This window comes from Zootermopsis nevadensis, unplaced genomic scaffold (assembly GCF_977971745.1).
Source record: "Zootermopsis nevadensis isolate Lab colony 2312 unplaced genomic scaffold, Znev_1.0 Znev_ptg000061l, whole genome shotgun sequence".
Taxonomy (NCBI): domain Eukaryota; kingdom Metazoa; phylum Arthropoda; class Insecta; order Blattodea; family Termopsidae; genus Zootermopsis; species Zootermopsis nevadensis.
The window spans coordinates 21,560,457-21,578,086 of record NW_028259192.1 but is presented as its reverse complement, the minus strand read 5'-3'; the positions used below and the strand labels follow the sequence as shown (position 1 = coordinate 21,578,086).

Genomic DNA, 17,630 nt, shown 5'->3' with positions numbered 1-17,630 from the left:
TAAAAAAACATATTTAACCATATCGTTGTGTTGAATGCCATTGTAATGACCTTCAACCTTGGTCTGGTCTTGGCACATACCAACCAATGCCTTTCTGTATATCGTGCGCTGTGTTATACGAGGCTACCCGTACTAATGGACGTGGTAAATTAAAAATGTCTTACAGGGATGCTTTGGAGACACTCAAAAAAGTTATTTTGCATTTCCCCGTAAATCTGCGCTAATGAAAGAGTTTAGACGTCTCGACAGAACAGACGTGTAATTTATTTTGTAAAAAAAAAAAAAAAAAAAGTAAAGTTTTGTCTTACGTCAAGATTTTCATTCCCCATTTTTACATAGAAGTGCAAGTATTTGTATTTTTTCTTGTTGCTACTAGTAGTTTACTGTTATAAGTAAACAGAAAAATTATTCCAATTTTTTTACCTTTATAAAATTACGTGACATGGCAGTTTAACTTATATTTTATTCTCATTTTTGCACGGATGACGTTAATATTATGCCTGTTGTGTGTTCATTGGATTAGCACTTACCTTGGACTAGCGTATGTCACGTTCGCAATACACATATTCGTAAAACGTTTACATAGAAAATTCCATTCGTACATATGAAGCAAATATTTATCAGTCCAACAGACAAATCCTGAAGTGCAGACTGACAGTGTGTATGTGTCTACTAAAGCAAATGGTGCATAGAAATACAATCTCGTAATGTGTGTGCACATTATGAATTGTCACACGAGTGATATATAGTGTACCATACATTTTGATGTACTACAGTGTAGTATTCAACCTGGGGTACGTGTACCACTGGGGGTACGCGAAGACATCTTCGGGGGTACGTGAAATTTAAAAAAAAATTATTATTTTATGATAAACACTGAATAATCAGTAATGTAATTTATTTAATTTATTTCAGATGTAGATTATATACTATGTATAACTTGAATTATACACCAACAACTTTGGGGGTACAAAGTTGAAGAGAAATTATATCTGGGGGTACGCGAAGACATCTTAGGGGGTACGTGAAATTTAAAAAAAAATTATTATTTTATGATAAACACTGTATAATCAGTAATGTAATTTATTTAATTTATTTCAGATGTAGATTATATACTATGTATAACTTGAATTATACACCAACAACTTTGGGGGTACAAAGTTGAGGAGAAATTATATCTGGGGGTACGCGAAGACATCTTAGGGGGTACGTGAAATTTAAAAAAAAAATATACATTATTTTATGATAAACACTGTATAATCAGTAATGTAATTTATTTAATTTATTTCAGATGTAGATTATATACTATGTATAACTTGAATTATACACCAACAACTTTGGGGGTACAAAGTTGAAGATAAATTATATCTGGGGTACGCGAACAAAAAAGGTTGAATACCACTGTACTACACGATTCATCCCACTGTCTCTACCAGTAAACAGCTATGAAGTTCAGAATTTTTTTGTCTACTACATAAAAATGTAAAGATTAAAATATGAAAAAACTAAAAGCTTTATCTATTGTTTCTTATGGGCGTAAAACTGGTCTCTTACGTAAATGGAAAAAACGCTGATTGAGGATTTATTACAAGAGGGTTCTGAGCAAAATATTTTGACCAAAGAGGGATAAAATAGTTAATATTTTTCACCCAGAATCGTTAAGATTCTGAAGTCACTGAGGTAGAGACGCTCATGAGGGATGTGAGAATTGAGTACAAAAAAATTTTGTTTGGAAATACTGAAGGAAGAGGCCACTCAGAAGACTCAGGCGTAGATGAGAGGATAATATTAAAATTTATCTTAAATAAATGGGGTTTTAGGATGTTAATTGAACTCAAAATAGGGTGGAGGCCTCTTATAAACACGAGCATTTTCTCAAGGAGTTCAGATGAAAGTTGCAACTGTCTTCACAAATGTTTCTCTGTGGTGGGTCCTTGCTTTAGGGGTCAAAAAATATTTCATTGCCCTCCTCCTCGCATCACAGCCTTCAGCTATTAAGTTCGCCGTCATTTCCTGTGTCTTCTTCCATCCGTCACTACAAACGGAATCAAATCGTAGGTTTGTTTCGTCTCGGAAAGTAATAGGTCGCAGTGTGAATTAAGAGTCAGTAAAGAATCTGTACGCAACTGTGGCTTTGTCATTAGTCAAATGTACTGATATTACGAGCCACGTGATTCACAGTAGCATCCTTAAAGTTTATAGTTGACATAAATTAACGTAGTGACGTCATAAACCTGGTAAAAGCCAAGTGTCTCACGAGTTAGGACCAGGAAATGTTTCAAACTAGCAAGCAAGGTACGTTCAGTAAAGAATGTCGACTGTTTCTGTCCTCATCCGCCTTTGTTACTCATGACGAAAGCAGAAATTTATTATTTTGTAATTTACGTGATGGACAAAAATTCAAAAGAACAGTTTTACACACCGTTGTCAGGAACCTTCACACCTCGAAGAATTTGGACTTCCGCTCGATTGTACGTACAACACAGAGTACCCGTATTTTGAATACGCGAAGGATATTGTGAGTTGACGTGTCTTCTGTGGTTAGCAAGTCTATGTAATGAATTCACATAATTCTAACTTGTTAGCTATAGGCCAATAATCATTCAGCAAGGTCTTTACCAGTATTGTCACTCTTTAATGAGAGTCAGGGCCAAGAGTGCTTTATTAAGTTCATTGCTTACGACAACAGGTGAATTTCAGAAACTACTTAACTGCAATGAACATTGAGAAACATCTGGAAACTTTTGTGTTGACAAGGTAATACACACGGATACTCACATGCTTCCCCTTGGAACAGTCATGTTAAGGGAATCCAGAACTATCTTCTTATTCTTTTCGGTTCCGTAATGTTTGCAAGCGTCTCTGACGACTATTGCAGAATCTTCAGCCATTTTGATGAGGAGCAGTGTAACAGTTCTTGTCCGTAGTTTTTTTTTTTTCACGGCTGAAGTTTTAACTTTCTGTAACACTGCAACAGACATCATAATCAATAAAACTTAGCCTTCATGTTGCTATTGTTACCAGCATAAACAAAGGGCTTAGATTGTAATGATTCTACTATAACAATTCGTGATTTGTCGTCTATCAAAAAATGACGTCATCAAACAATGTTACGTTATATTTGTTTACTCGGCATTGTTGTACGAACACAACAATGCCGAGTAAACAAATGACTTGAGTAAGGCACTAAAATAACCCCCCCGAAGGGGAGTTGGTCAAGTGTTTTAACCCCCATTCGGGGGGGTTTAGTTTCTTACCCAAGATTTTAAAAAACCCCTTCGGGGGGGTTGGTTGCGTTTTAAAAGCTTGACCAACCCCCCGAGGAGCTCCGAAAGGAGCGCCCTGCTCTAGTTTATGTATAAAAAATAAAAATACTGCCGCTGGAAAATCGTGTTTATAGCACAGACTGTTCCATGTTCCATGTCCTTTTGGAATTGTTAGCATTTTCTGCATGTATAGACCACGACTGTAATCTTGAGACTTGCCTTTAACGCTACGGACTTCCTGCATTCTTTGCAAGTCTCAAGATTACAGTCGTGGTCTATACATGCAGAAAATGCTACCAATTCCAAAAGGACATGGAACGCACAGGTTCGTCCCGATTACCGTACTTCACCTCCGGTTCTCTGATTTACTGGGCGACGTTTCTGTTTTCGATATCACGTGCTCAGTTTTCTCCGCGTTCCGATGACGAGTCAATCAGATGCTAAGCGTTTCTTTATTAAAGTTCGTATGAAGCGATGTGTCATGTTGGGAATCTCCGAAAAGCGAGGTCTGACGGAGATTTAAAACATTCACGGTGAATAAACTGGCCCTGATGATGGAGGCATAGATAATCTCCGAAACTTTGGTTTTTGACTCAACATTAACGCGTTTCTTTATTAAAGTTCGTATGAAGCGATGTGTCATGTTGGGAATCTCCGAAAAGCGAGGTCTGACCGAGATTTAACACATTCACGGTGAATAAACTGGCCCTGATGATGGAGGCATAGATAATCTCCGAAACTTTGGTTTTTGACTCAACATTAACGCGTTTCTTTATTAAAGTTCGTATGAAGCGATGTGTCATGTTGGGAATCTCCGAAAAGCGAGGTCTGACGGAGATTTAAAACATTCACGGTGAATAAACTTGCCCTGATGATGGAGGCATAGATAATCTCCGAAACTTTGGTCTTTGACTCAACATTAAGGCGGCTGGTAGCCCCGGAGAACGAAACAAGTGAGACTAGTCATTTCCACACCTTTTTCCTCGGTTAGGACATTTGTGTACTTTCTATTTAAAGTGCTTTTCTCCGTGTACGAGATCATTCTCAGGTGCCGTACGGGGGATTGCAGGAAGTGTAAATTTGGATGGTACAAAGTTCAGATAATGTTAATATTTGCTTTTCGCTGAAATGAAATGTTGTGCAACTGAAGATTTGGCCTTAAAGTTTGCTTTCGTGTTTACCGCTTACTCGATTTCGGTTATATTATTTGCTTAAGATTATATCTTCAAAAGACTATAACGCTGTATTCTTGATAAGTAAAGCGGGACTTAAGAGGTATATTAAGTTAATTTTAAACCGGAATTAGCGTGTCATTTGTGAATCTCGCAAAATATTTCAAAATGATTACAACACTGTACTACTGAGGAAATAACTCGGGAAATTTCACACGTCAGAATTTCTTCTTTAACGTCCTGATGTGCTTTGCATTGTTATATTTGTACTAACCATCAACTTCAAAGAATGTCTGCCAATGCATATTTAAACTGCACTGTTCCTTTGTTTCAGTGACTCACTGATATAACATTACAACAACTTGTTTCTTTCATTAAATTCTCATCATCAGACTTAACATGTACAGTGCTGTTCACAAAATCTACTGCACATTTTTTATCTGCATGTTGAGTTATACAATGACAGAACCTCCAAACTGGATGGAATTATTATCACTTAATACGACGAAAAATTGTACATCGACCATGGGCTGAAACTGAACCTGCGACTTACGCGTATCTTAATCAGGGTTGTAGATCGCTGTAAACTGAGAAATTACTTCTCAGGTGCTTTGTTGGGTTCTCACACTGTGGCTGACAGAGCTGTCTCCCTGTCTGCGTATCATTAGATAAATTATTCTTTCAGAACACGAACATTTCCCTCGTCATTGGTTATAAAATATTTATAAAGATACGGGTACAGTGCAGTTAATTAATCATGACCATTAAATTGAGCACGAAGTATGACGAAAATAGTAGCGGACGCTGACAAAAAAAGGGGGAACACGATCTGAAGACGGTAACTGGAATTTTCGAAGGCAATTTTAAATAACACAAGACGCGGTCAAATTTTACAATATGGACCGTACATTTCAACTGAAGAACCCGATTCTTTCACAGTGACTGCGATAACTACACATTCTTGCCCTTTGAAGCAAAATCTAATCTAAATCTGTAAGGCAATAGAAATTGTGGGCAGTCGAATGCACCCACAGGATCAATTCGAAAGCTAACGTCGCCCTGATATCCGGAAAAATAGAACTTTAGCGATCGGGTTTACGAAAGATGCGAAATTACTTCGAGTAACCATTAATTATGATCTGCATTCACCCTGTTACAATACGGGGTGACTTTCTCTGAAATGAGATACAACTTTCATGGATACCAATACCAATATTGATGTATGTTTCCCTAGTAACATTTAAAATTCAGTCCCTACCTCAAAGAAACCGCAATACTTATCCATTGCAAAGACTGGGCTCGTTAATGCTGTTTAGGAAAATAATACCTTTTCAGTTTATTCTGAGACTCATACAGAAACACAAATACACTATGGAAAAAATGAAGAATTATTAGTTAACAAAACAATAATTTTGCCTGTTGTTTTGTATGGGTGCGAAACATGGTCTCTCACTCAGAGGGAGGAACACAGATTGCAGGTGTTTGAGAATTGGGTGTTGAGGAGGATATTTGGGCCTAGGAGAAAACCTCATAATGATGAGCTCAAAAATCTGTACTCCTCCCCCAGTATTGTCAGGGTGATTAAGTCGAGAAGAATGAGATGGACGGGGCATGTAGCGCGCATGGATGTGACAAGAGGTGTGCACAGGGTATTGGTTTGGAAGCATGAGGGAAAGAGACCTCTGGGGAGACCTAGACGTAGATGGGAGGATAATCTCAGGCGGGATCTATGGGAGATAGGAGTTGAAGGAGACTGGATTTTGTTGGCCCAGGACAGGGTCCGGTGGAGGGCTTTGGTTAATTCGGTGATGAACCTTTGGGATCCCCAAACGAGCTAGTAAGTTGGTTGTTAAAAGAAATGCTATAAATAATACGAATTCAGTTAATGCCATACTTGAATGATACGATTGCATATCGAATGAGTTCAGATTCATAAAATATCTTCCCTCATAAATTGAAGAGATGTTTTAGAAAAATTCTTCATAGGTGTTTGCACACAATAATTTATTTTTACTGAATGACTGAGTAATAAATTAGCTGGCTGTTCAATAAAACCTTTACAGCAGCTAACATATTATTATGAAACCAAGACGTGTGCCGAAGACTGCCTATTCTAGCTAAAGGTTTTCGTGGGTTTTGTTAATTTCTTCAGGAAGATTATTTGGAATTTCCTTCCATAAGTCATTATCGCCTAGAATCACATTCTTTATAATTCACTGAGATACCATCTCAGTACGGCGCTGAACTCAGGCTGCTTTCTTTTGCCTTGGCGTCGGCCTTTAGGCAGTAAACGTTTGACTGTCGTTGCCCGATTCTAGGGGAACAGATTTTCCTTCGAAAATTTCAGCTTTTTGTGCCAATCCTTGCCTCTTTATTCGGTTCTGTCAATGAATTGGGCGTCACCTTTCTTGCAACACCATCGTGAAACTAGAAATATTGATACCCTTTTGTGGAAATTTTTATGTTATCCATTTTACCCTCGAAAACTAAAATAAAATATGAAATGCTGGACAATGCGAACAGTAAAAAATGTTCATGCATATATCAACGGAGGTATGTACGAGGTGCGATCGGAAAGTTTCAAGACTGCGCCTATTTAAAAAAAAACCCGTACACTTATCTCAGGTATTAAATTCATCCATCACCCTCGAAGTAGTTCCCCTGGGAGTGAACACAACGATCCCAGCGCCGCTGCCAAGCCTGGAAGCATCCCTGGAAATCTTTCTTTGTCAGCCTGTCAAGCACCATCTGCGATTCTGCCCGAATCTCTTCTATCGTCTCAAATCTCCTTCCCTTTAGCTGAATTTTCATCTTTGGGAAGAGGAAGAAGTCACACGGCAAATAAGGAGGGTGCGGGATGACGGCCATGGTGTTTGAGGCCAAAAACTGCCGAACTTTGAGGGCGGTGTGCGCTGGCGCGTTGTCATGATGCGTCGCATGTGGAGTTCTTCCTTTAGAATCAGCTGACAGGTCCCATAGCCTATCCCAACAATGTCGCACAAGTCGTTGATGGTACGACGTCGATCTTCGTGAATGGCCTGCCGAATCTTCGTAACATTTTCGGGCGTTGTGCTCGAAGATGGTCGTCCAGAACGCTCGTCATCATCGACAGAGGTTCGGCCATTTTTAAAACGTGAATGCCACACAAAAGTTTGTGCACGACCCATTGCGGACTCCCAAAATGCTTGCTTTAGCATTTCATAGGTTTCCGTAGCCGTTTTGGCGAGTCTTTGGCAAAATTTGATGCACACGCCATTCCGAAATCGCAGGAGGGTCGGTGTAATGCACTACCAAAACGCCCGTAACTAAGAAACAAATGCTAATTCGATGATGCCGGCTGGCACACTGATTCACTATGAATGTAGGCCGCACCCCTTAAAGGCAGAAGGTCGTACTACATCCGGTTCGCCCTCTATTAACACAGTCTTGAAACTTTCCGATCGCACCTCGTATATGCCTATTTTATATGAAAATATATAGTGACCCCGTATAATAGTTCAGTAAAACGCATTGATAAATGTCATTCCTGCTGTACATTACCCAACTGATACATTCCACTGCCTTGTGGTTTCACAAGGACTGGAGTAAGAATATTAAGTCTGCATGGCGGTCAACTTTGTTGTACTCCTGGGTGTGTTCATGCTGACGGCATGTGGGGGTATGCAGCAGCATCAGTTGGTGAAGTGTCGTCACGACATCGCGACAAAGCACTTTTCGCCGGGACGCACTTTAGTCGTCTCGCTCAGCAGCGATATTATTAATTATCGCGAGAAAACCAATTCTTTGTCGTGTGAAGAAACAAAGAATACAGTCGATGTGTTTCTGGAGGAGATCCATCAGTCTGTTTCGTGGCATGTCCTGATTTTAAGTCCATTCGGTGAATTGGAACGGAGAACTGAAGACAAACACGAGAGTTATATTATGTTTGGGCAGGCAGACGGGGTTGTACAGGAAGTAAAAATCCAACTTTAGAAATTGAAGACCTCTTCTGGATGGAATCCAAAGGCGAAATTTGTTATCGTGGTGATGGTACGTGATGTAAATAAATCGGTGTGCAATGCAACCGCAGATGATATATTTTTTGAACTTTGGAAGGAGAATATTGTCAACGTAATTGTGATTCTGCCTGGAAAACACACACACGAAGCAGATAACAGAACGAGGAACAGTCGGGAATTTGTTCCTGTTCTCCAGGTGTACACGTGGTTCCCGTACCAGCCACCAGATCGCTGTGCTAAATCCACAGATCCTGTTCTGTTAGATATCTGGGTAGCGAATTCCGAAGGAGACGGACGATTTGTTCATAACTCATATTTGTTCCCACAGAAAGTACCAAATGATCTTCACGGATGCCCCATTAGAGTGTACACGTTTCCTTTCGGGACCATGGTAAGAAACCTCATTAGGAACGCAGACGGTGATATTTCGTATGAAGGTGGGGTGGAGATACGACATTTTAACATGCTGATGAATGCAGTGAATATGATACCCGTGTACCTGCCGCCTCCATCTGACGGTGAACGATGGGGAACGCTTGTGAACGGGTCGTGGACTGGAGTTATCGGACATATTATTGAGCGCAAATCTGACGTAGCATTCGGTTCCATATTGAACGACAATTATCAGTATTCTGAGGGAGTTGACGTCGCTGATGGTTACAGGTGGCACGTCCCATGGTTGGTTGAGCCTGACAAGGGTATTCTACCCTTCTATGTGGTTGGTGCTTATCCTCGCCCTGGTCTTCGTTTCGCTTTTAGTCTGCTGTCTTGTGAAAACATCTGGATCTCCCGGGGCCTCAGCCTATTCCAACTTTACGGTGTCCCCGTTGAACTTGTGGGCTGTTATTCTTGGAGTTTCTGCTCCAAATGCAGTGCCTCATTGGTAAGATGTTTCACTATGAAAAATATGTTCAACTGGAGAAGTATTAGTACCACGGGAGTACTTTACCTTTGGCATGTCTGTCGTCTGAACATAAAAGATTTAATAAGTTTAAAAATGTCCCACGGTATAGTTGTCCATGTGTTAATTAAGCACGTCATTACTTCATGAAGACGTGTGGTAACTTCCAGAGGTGGTGATGAGAAAAATATATGCCCCTGTCGGGAATATAACCCCGGAGTCTAGTCATTATAGTGACTGAAAATTAATACAGCCAGTCAGAAACGTTGGACTGCAATTACTCCCCCTCTCTCTCTCACTCTCTCACACACGATTTTGATCTTCTGGGTTATAATGTCGTGCGGTCTTGTAAGTAAATATTAACGTTTCGGAGGAACATACTGTTTCCATCTTCAAGAAGGAGAAATGTGTAGGTGAATTCTAAATTTTATGAGGAACATTTATTGTAATGATATAAAGAGGCAACTGCTGCCTCCGTCTTCAGTACGTTGCTGTCTTCTAAAACATTAGTCCCTGCTATCTCCATAAACGATTTGCTTGTCGTAATGCACGTTGTTAGATATTGACATGAGTTAGGCATGTTCGTACCTAAACCTTGAAAATAATGAGTCTGTTAGATCCGCCCTGCCTGTCTGTGTGTAATATATTAACAGTTGCCTCAAGAATTTTCCCTATGGTCACCGTGATTACCTGATAAATTCCCAGCTACGTGTCAGGATTTTCTGGCGACGTTATAACCCAGCCAGACACGTCCTTGCGAGAGCTACGGGTACATTTTCTAACTCGTTCTATTTCTCGGCAGGTTTGAGGTGAGGGCGATGTTTTTGGTGTGGGTTATGTTCAGCCTGGCGATAAATACGGTATACCAGACTTTCCTGACCACCTTTCTGATTAACCCGGGTCTTCAGAAACAAATATCCTCGGAGGACGAAATTCTTAACTCTGGAATCAAGTTCGGCTACCATCCAGTAACGGAGCTCTCAAACACGGAACTGTCGGGGCCTCGTTACAGAAATCGACAGATGTGTTTCGACATGAACAAATGCATCAGCAGGATGGCTCATGAACGAGACTTTGCCGTTCTGATCGTCAAACTGTTTGCTGATTACATGACTTCGGTGGAATTTGTCGACACGGATGGAAAACCGCTGTTTTGCCACCTCGATGAGACATTTACCACCTTGTTCATGGCAATGTATCTGCAGAAAGGGAGTCCTCTGTTGGAAAGGTTCGATCAGATCATTCTTCGCGGTTTATCCGCGGGATTAATCGATATGTGGTGGAGAGATATTGTCTATGTGGAACGTCTGACTGTCGCCAAGAACGTAACTGCTTACGGTGGAGATTACAGTGTAATGTTGCTGATGCATTTCCAGTCCGCTTTCATAATGCTTATTCTGGGATTCGTGTGTTCTGTTCTTGTGTTCTTACGTGAACTCTCATGTAGTAGTAGTACAGGGTCTCGAAACCTGCGGTGCGGGGACTCTCTACGGCACGCGACCTAATTCACGCCGTTTCACAAATTACATCAAGCTTTATGAAAATTTGGCGCAGATGGAAAAGTTCTTCTTCTTTAGCAACAAATGGTCCTGCGTAAAAGTGCATGACAAATTTTCGTTTGTTGTATTAAATTTTTCTCTCTCTTAATAATTTCATTCTGGCGGTGCCCGAATTTATAACTTGTGTTGGGCAAGGCCGTGGTCTAGGCAACACGGAGTTTTCCTCCGGGGGCTTCCCCGGTTTCTCCGTGGCATCCCAACAATTACTCCATTCACACACAGAAGAAGGCAATGGCAAACCACTTCTGGATCATCTGCCAAGAACGTATATGAACAGGTCCCAGTCCGAGAAAAGGATGGAAGGATCCTGTTCATATGGACCTGTCGTCAGACAGAACACTAAATAATAATAATCCTTAACCCCGTTAAAAGCCAATGGTAACTACACATCAGAACCCTAATTTTTCCCCGCGGATTATATTTGTGTTTCGTATAATTCTCACTGTAAACAGAGATTATATTCTTAAACAGCGTTAACCAGTTGATCTTTGTAACGGTGGAATGTGGTGTTTTCTGCGCGGTACGGACTGAAGTCTTAAATGTTATTTAAGCGAGCTTAGGCATCATAGGGTTAATATTAAATCTAAGAATCTGTGATAATGGTATTCTTACAGTGATAAAATTTTCTGAACATTATCCATCATCCTAATTTTTAATCCGATTCGATTAAACCCCAGAAGTAACTCAAATTGAAGATTGATGGGCAGGAAATGTTTTTAACTGACATTGTTAATTACAATCGAACGGAAATATCACTTATCTATTTATTCTTTAAAATTTATTGTCTTATATAAATTACTAATTTTGTGGTCCACCTATCTGACAAATAGTAAGTACATATGAAGGCGACCTTTTTTTGGGATGTTGTTCTGTGTTGTCTGGGAGGCGTTCACCGTTTCGGAGGAGTATTCTACCTCCATTTTCAGGGTACACCGAATACCAAAATTTTAACTCTTGCCGCCGTGAAAACATCATCTCATATACCAATTTTTTTTTATGCAGAAATAAACTGACCTGTATAGCATGTCGACTTATACATAACCTCGTTAAAAATGCCGAAGCACGTAATGAATCTGTGGCTTGTCAGCGCCTCTCAAAAATTGTTTGGATAGGAAGTTTATTTTGAAGATAAATTTCACTATACGTACAGAAGCAGGTGGCCATCCTATCCGCTTCAGTTGGAATGGTTATTTTTGACATATTTGATAAATGTGTTAACTGTAACCCACAAAACTTTACGAAGAATATATTAGAATTTTATAGAAACTGATGTAGTAGTTTATAAAACCGCAAAAAAGTAGTGTATATTTCTACATATAGTGAATCGATATCATAGTATTTTGAGTCATAAATTATCTTTATAAATGTCTTAAATTTTTATTTATTTTTTTAAATTTGTTACGATTACATACTTTTTGTATGTCTGTGGAAGCTTCATACTGTTCGTTAGAGTAAATTTGGCAACTCAGGAACTATTATAAAGTCTCTGCTGTTTGCACTATGAAATTCTAATATTTGTCTCCTTGTCGTAGGACATGACAATATGAGGTTAGTACAATGTCCAATACCATAAAATGATAATCATATTTGAATTCTGTTTCAATTTATTCTCATATTACCGCATTATTACCTACTGGGAAAGATGGTTTGATACAAATTCCTAAAAAATGTTTATTTCAAATAGCGTTTGTTGCACTGTATGCAGTTATATTGTTTAATGACGGTAGAGGCCCTTGGATATGGACATATTAAACCTGATATTTTTTGACGTAAATACGTCTATATTTTAGGGTCAGTGTCATTCGGCAAAAATGTGTTACGAAAAAGTGTAACTTCATTGTTATGTTACCTGGGAAACGTCATCTGTTTATCAACAAATAAACAACAGTGGTTACCTTGGAAACCACAGTACATTACCTTACATTACATTACGTTACTTTACATTACATTCAGCTACCACAGACCCATCTTAAGCGTAACTAATTCAAGTTGATTATCTCAATTGTAAAGCATGTATGAAGGAGATATTTGGAATAAAGCCAATATATAAACTTCCTTTCCGTATAGACGTATTTACGTCTAATTCTCCGGAACCGTGGTTCCACTGACAACCTTCTTTTTCTGAAGAACGCGTTTTGCGAAATGCAGCTTCGCCTTGGGCAGTGATTGCGTGACGTCGAGCTAGGGTATTTTGCTCCGAAACACACCTTGGTAGTATCATACAGAAGCCTTGACCGTAATGAAGAAGACCCCAATTCTGTACTGTATAATCATGTATTTGAGACAACTGCAAAACTCCTGAAGGAATTACACCAGGCAAGTATTTGTTTTAACTAGAAGGGGAAGAGGCCTTCGGGAGACACTTAAGAAGCACTAGTGCGAGAAGCAAGGAGTCAGTCAGCTAACTGATCTTAAAACACGTGTGGGGTGGAACCCAAATGCAAAGTTTGTGGTTGGGAGTCACTGAAACAAGAAACACGTCCGTGAAAAATTCAGTAGAAGATGTTCTTAATGACCTGTGGAATGACAAGATTTCTAATGCGATAATTATTCTGTCGACGGTAATTTCATCCCGAGTAAAATATGCAGACAGTCTGAACCTTTTTTATTACGAAGAATTGTCAGCTTTGAGCGTCTACTCTCGATTTCCTTACATGCCGCCAGGTCGCTGTGTCTCATAGATCAGTTGGCAGTGGACAAGACTAACCAGGGTCACTTCCTACTTAACGCTTCGCTGTTCCTAGAGAAAATTCCTCTAAATTTCCACGGATATCCCTTGACGATTTCAACGTTTCGATTTCTGACGCCTGATGGCAAACTTGCGTATTCGGAAGGCCTCGAAATTCGAGTTGTGGGACGTCGTCCTCGGCATATCAGCGTCAAACCCTGCCTCAAACATGAGTTTGGTCAGATTCATATTCATGCTGTAGGCGTGGTACAGTCTGGCTGTAAACACTGTGTACCAATTTTTTTTTTGGACGAGTTGTCGATCCATTTTTACAAGGTCAGATGAATACTGAACATGAACTTGTTAACTCCGATTTGAAACAGGTCTTTCATTCCTACATTGCTATGCGCTTTAGGGAGCTGTACACGGATCGGTATAGGAGGAGACACATCTGTGATGATATGGACCAGTGTGTTGAAAGATTGGCTATCGAAGGTTATTTAACGTTTTTGATTTCTAAGTTTGTAGGAGGTTACAAAGCTTCGTTCACGTTTGTCAGATCTGACGGTAAACCAGGGTTTTGATGCTTTCTCTCAAGCAAAAAGCGAGAGTGTACCTTGACCGCTTTAATTGCAACGTGATCGAATGTCCGCGGTCGGCATGACTGACCAGTGGAGAGAGGAGATAATTCAAGCGGCGACTTTGACTGGAAACAGAAAATCATCCGCGGAACCCGAACCGGATTCTTATATCTTAATGTCTCTGGTGCATTTCTAGTCCGCGTTTTACTGCATTTTCTTGGGATATATACTGTCAGTTATGCCCGTTAAATGTTTACGTAAGAGGAAAATATTTTTTGTAAGGACATTCATGAGATTTTGGGGTTTTATGATGGCGAGCATGAAGATGACTGTCTTCTGGGTTGTTGCGCCGTACAGTCTGGTTGTTTACTGACGTTTCAGACGTTATCATCGTCTTCTCTGTATTTGGGATTAAAGATGAGGGCATGAAGCTTCTTCTAAACATTTGTAACCATCTACAGCGTCACGTGGCGTGACAGTCCACGATCAACGTACAACGTAAGTCAGCTTTGTTTTGCCTTTCGTCAATAACGTCTGTCCGGTTATGTCCAAGGAACAAATTCGCCAACAAGAAAGTGTGTTGACTCTGTAATTTCGCACCGACATGAAAATTGACAGAAGAACAAATAAGTATTTTAAGTACAAGGATGTTTTTTTCAGTAATCATCTCGAAATGTTAAAATTATTGAGCAAACGCCCTAATCACATTGCGTCATACTTCCTCGTCACGACCAATTAAATTATACCTCATGACACACAAAACTTCTATGTTTTTTTTCTTATATTCTGTATAATTATACTTATACTTCTTCGTTGTTGTTTTTTAAATTTATATTAAATAGACGTGCCAGGATTTTTCCCTTAAAAGCTTAAAACCCGATTCTCAATCACGTCATATTTAAAGATACAGTTCTTAGCGCACATAAAAGACACGGTTCTATTACAAATGTTAGTTGGTTAATTCTGTTTACCCCTTTAAAACCCAGTGGTAATTATATGCACCACCTGATTTCTTCTGAAATAAACTGTCTAGCCTCCCGCTACATCAGTATGACCTATCACAAACCAGATTGTCAGAACACATTTGGAATAAATACATAATTACCTTTAGGTTGGCAGCTCTGTTTTGGGAGTGTTACCACCTGATCGCCTATTCAGGTATGAGAACCACTGACTAAGCTCTTTTGAGAGTCACGACACGCACGGCGATGAGCAGACTATAACCGTTGGGCGCAGTTCTTTTGCGCTGAGGCTCGTAAGCGAAAACAGTGCGGGTGCACACAGGTCTACGTAATTAACGCAGCAGTAATTTAATTAAAAAGGGTAGTTTTTAAAAGTTTGACGTTCTAGCTAATTTCTCTTCAGAATAAATCTTAGTATTCCTTAAACAGAGACGAGCCATCAGGATGTCTGTGCCTAGTCCTACATAGGATGGTACAACAGAAAACGTCGAGGATATATCCATGCTTAAATCGGGTTTCGAACACAGTCCCCTGTGTTCAAATGACCTTATACAGCTTGGGAAATGTGATCGGATACAAAAAATTCCTTCTCGGTCAAATACATTGAAATATACAACAGAACCACTTAAGAATACAGTAAAATGTATTCATGTTTTAAGGACTTCATAACAGATAATTATATTTAAATATATAAGCCATGAAGATGGAAATAGATTTTTTTTTGTACGCACTCACTTGCAAGCCCACAGAATCTCAACCCAGAAAATCGTCAGGGATATTTGATTTTAAAAGTTGACGACTGAGAGAATTTTCACTATAGGAGATTACGTAGTCCGTCAGTGTGGTACAAATTTGTTCTGTTCGTAGAAAAAGACGGGACTTACAAAAAAAAAAACAGAGTTATTATAGCAACGTTTCTTCATCATTACATGCATTCTCCATGTTTGTTTACATAACGTGACTTCATTACCTAAGTTACGCAATTCCTTTTTGTGTTCAACTGATTTCGAAAAGCACGAGTCCATTATGACATAACCTAAACTCTCAGGATATCTTTCGTAAATATGATGACTGTAGCTGTTGGTAAAAGAAATCTCAACCAACAGCTGTGTAAAATGTGGTCAAAGTACCAGTGACGTTCACATTACCCCCGGGGGTACGCGAAGACATCTTAGGGGGTACGTGAAATTTTAAAAAAAGATATATATTATTTTATGATAAACACTGAATAATCAGTAATGTAATTTATTTAATTTATTTTAGATGTAGATTATATACTATGTATAACTTGAATTATACACCAACAACTTTGGGGGTACAAAGTTGAAGAGAAATTATATCTGGGGGTACGCGAAGACATCTTAGGGGGTACGCGAAATTTAAAAAAAATGTTTTATGATAAACACTGAATAATCAGTAATGAAAGTTATTTAATTTATTTTAGATGTAGATTATATACTATGTATAACTTGAATTATACACCAACAACTTTGGGGGTACAAAGTTGAAGAGAAATTATATCTGGGGGTACGCGAAGACATCTTAGGGGGTACGCGAAATTTAAAAAAAATGTTTTATGATAAACACTGAATAATCAGTAATGAAAGTTATTTAATTTATTTTAGATGTAGATTATATACTATGTATAACTTGAATTATACACCAACAACTTTGGGGGTACAAAGTTGAAGAGAAATTATATCTGGGGGTACGCGAAGACATCTTAGGGGGTACGCGAAATTTAAAAAAAATGTTTTATGATAAACACTGAATAATCAGTAATGAAAGTTATTTAATTTATTTTAGATGTAGATTATATACTATGTATAACTTGAATTATACACCAACAACTTTGGGGGTACAAAGTTGAAGAGAAATTATATCTGGGGGTACGCGAAGACATCTTAGGGGGTACGCGAAATTTAAAAAAAATGTTTTATAATAAACACTGAATAATCAGTAATGAAAGTTATTTAATTTATTTTAGATGTAGATTATATACTATGTATAACTTGAATTATACACCAACAACTTTGGGGGTACAAAGTTGAAGAGAAATTATATCTGGGGGTACGCGAAGACATCTTAGGGGGTACGCGAAATTTAAAAAAAATGTTTTATGATAAACACTGAATAATCAGTAATGAAAGTTATTTAATTTATTTTAGATGTAGATTATATACTATGTATAACTTGAATTATATACCAACAATTTTGGGGGTACAAAGTTGAAGAGAAATTATATCTGGGGGTACGCGAACCAAAAAAGGTTGAATACCACTGCCTTATGGGATGCAGAAAGCTCCTCTTAAACGTCGGTGTATTTACCATACAAGAAGACAGCCATCTTAATTCTCGTCGCCGTGGGAACTTCAAATCTCAGAGATTCTTTTACGAAACTTCTTACTAACGCCAGCTCAAACCATATATGAATTGTTTACATCTTGAGGTCGAGCCATCACTAAACTGGTACTGTACTGCTGTAACGTAGGTGTGAGGATAATATCAAAATGGACCTTGGAG

The 17,630-nt window shown here is 38.9% G+C and overlaps 3 protein-coding genes across 4 annotated transcripts in view; 2 read left to right on the top strand and 1 right to left on the bottom strand.

Annotated features, from left to right (window-relative positions):
- The window catches only part of LOC110832942 (ABC transporter G family member 23), a 71,778-nt gene that overhangs the window by 14,759 nt on the left and 39,389 nt on the right, over positions 1-17,630 (top strand). The window lies entirely within an intron of this gene.
- The window catches only part of LOC110832945 (ABC transporter G family member 20), a 39,405-nt gene that overhangs the window by 15,047 nt on the left and 6,728 nt on the right, over positions 1-17,630 (bottom strand). For both annotated transcript variants that reach the window (XM_087340154.1, XM_022070435.2), the window contains exon 2: positions 2,779-2,968. In XM_087340154.1, the coding sequence (XP_087196280.1) occupies positions 2,779-2,891 (113 nt within the window). In that variant the 5' untranslated portion in view covers positions 2,892-2,968. The remainder of the gene's footprint in view (positions 1-2,778; positions 2,969-17,630) is intronic.
- Positions 10,129-10,842, top strand: LOC110832947 (uncharacterized). Its single transcript, XM_022070437.2, has one exon. The coding sequence runs from the start codon at positions 10,156-10,158 to the stop codon at positions 10,840-10,842; it is 687 nt and encodes a 228-aa protein (XP_021926129.2). The 5' UTR covers positions 10,129-10,155.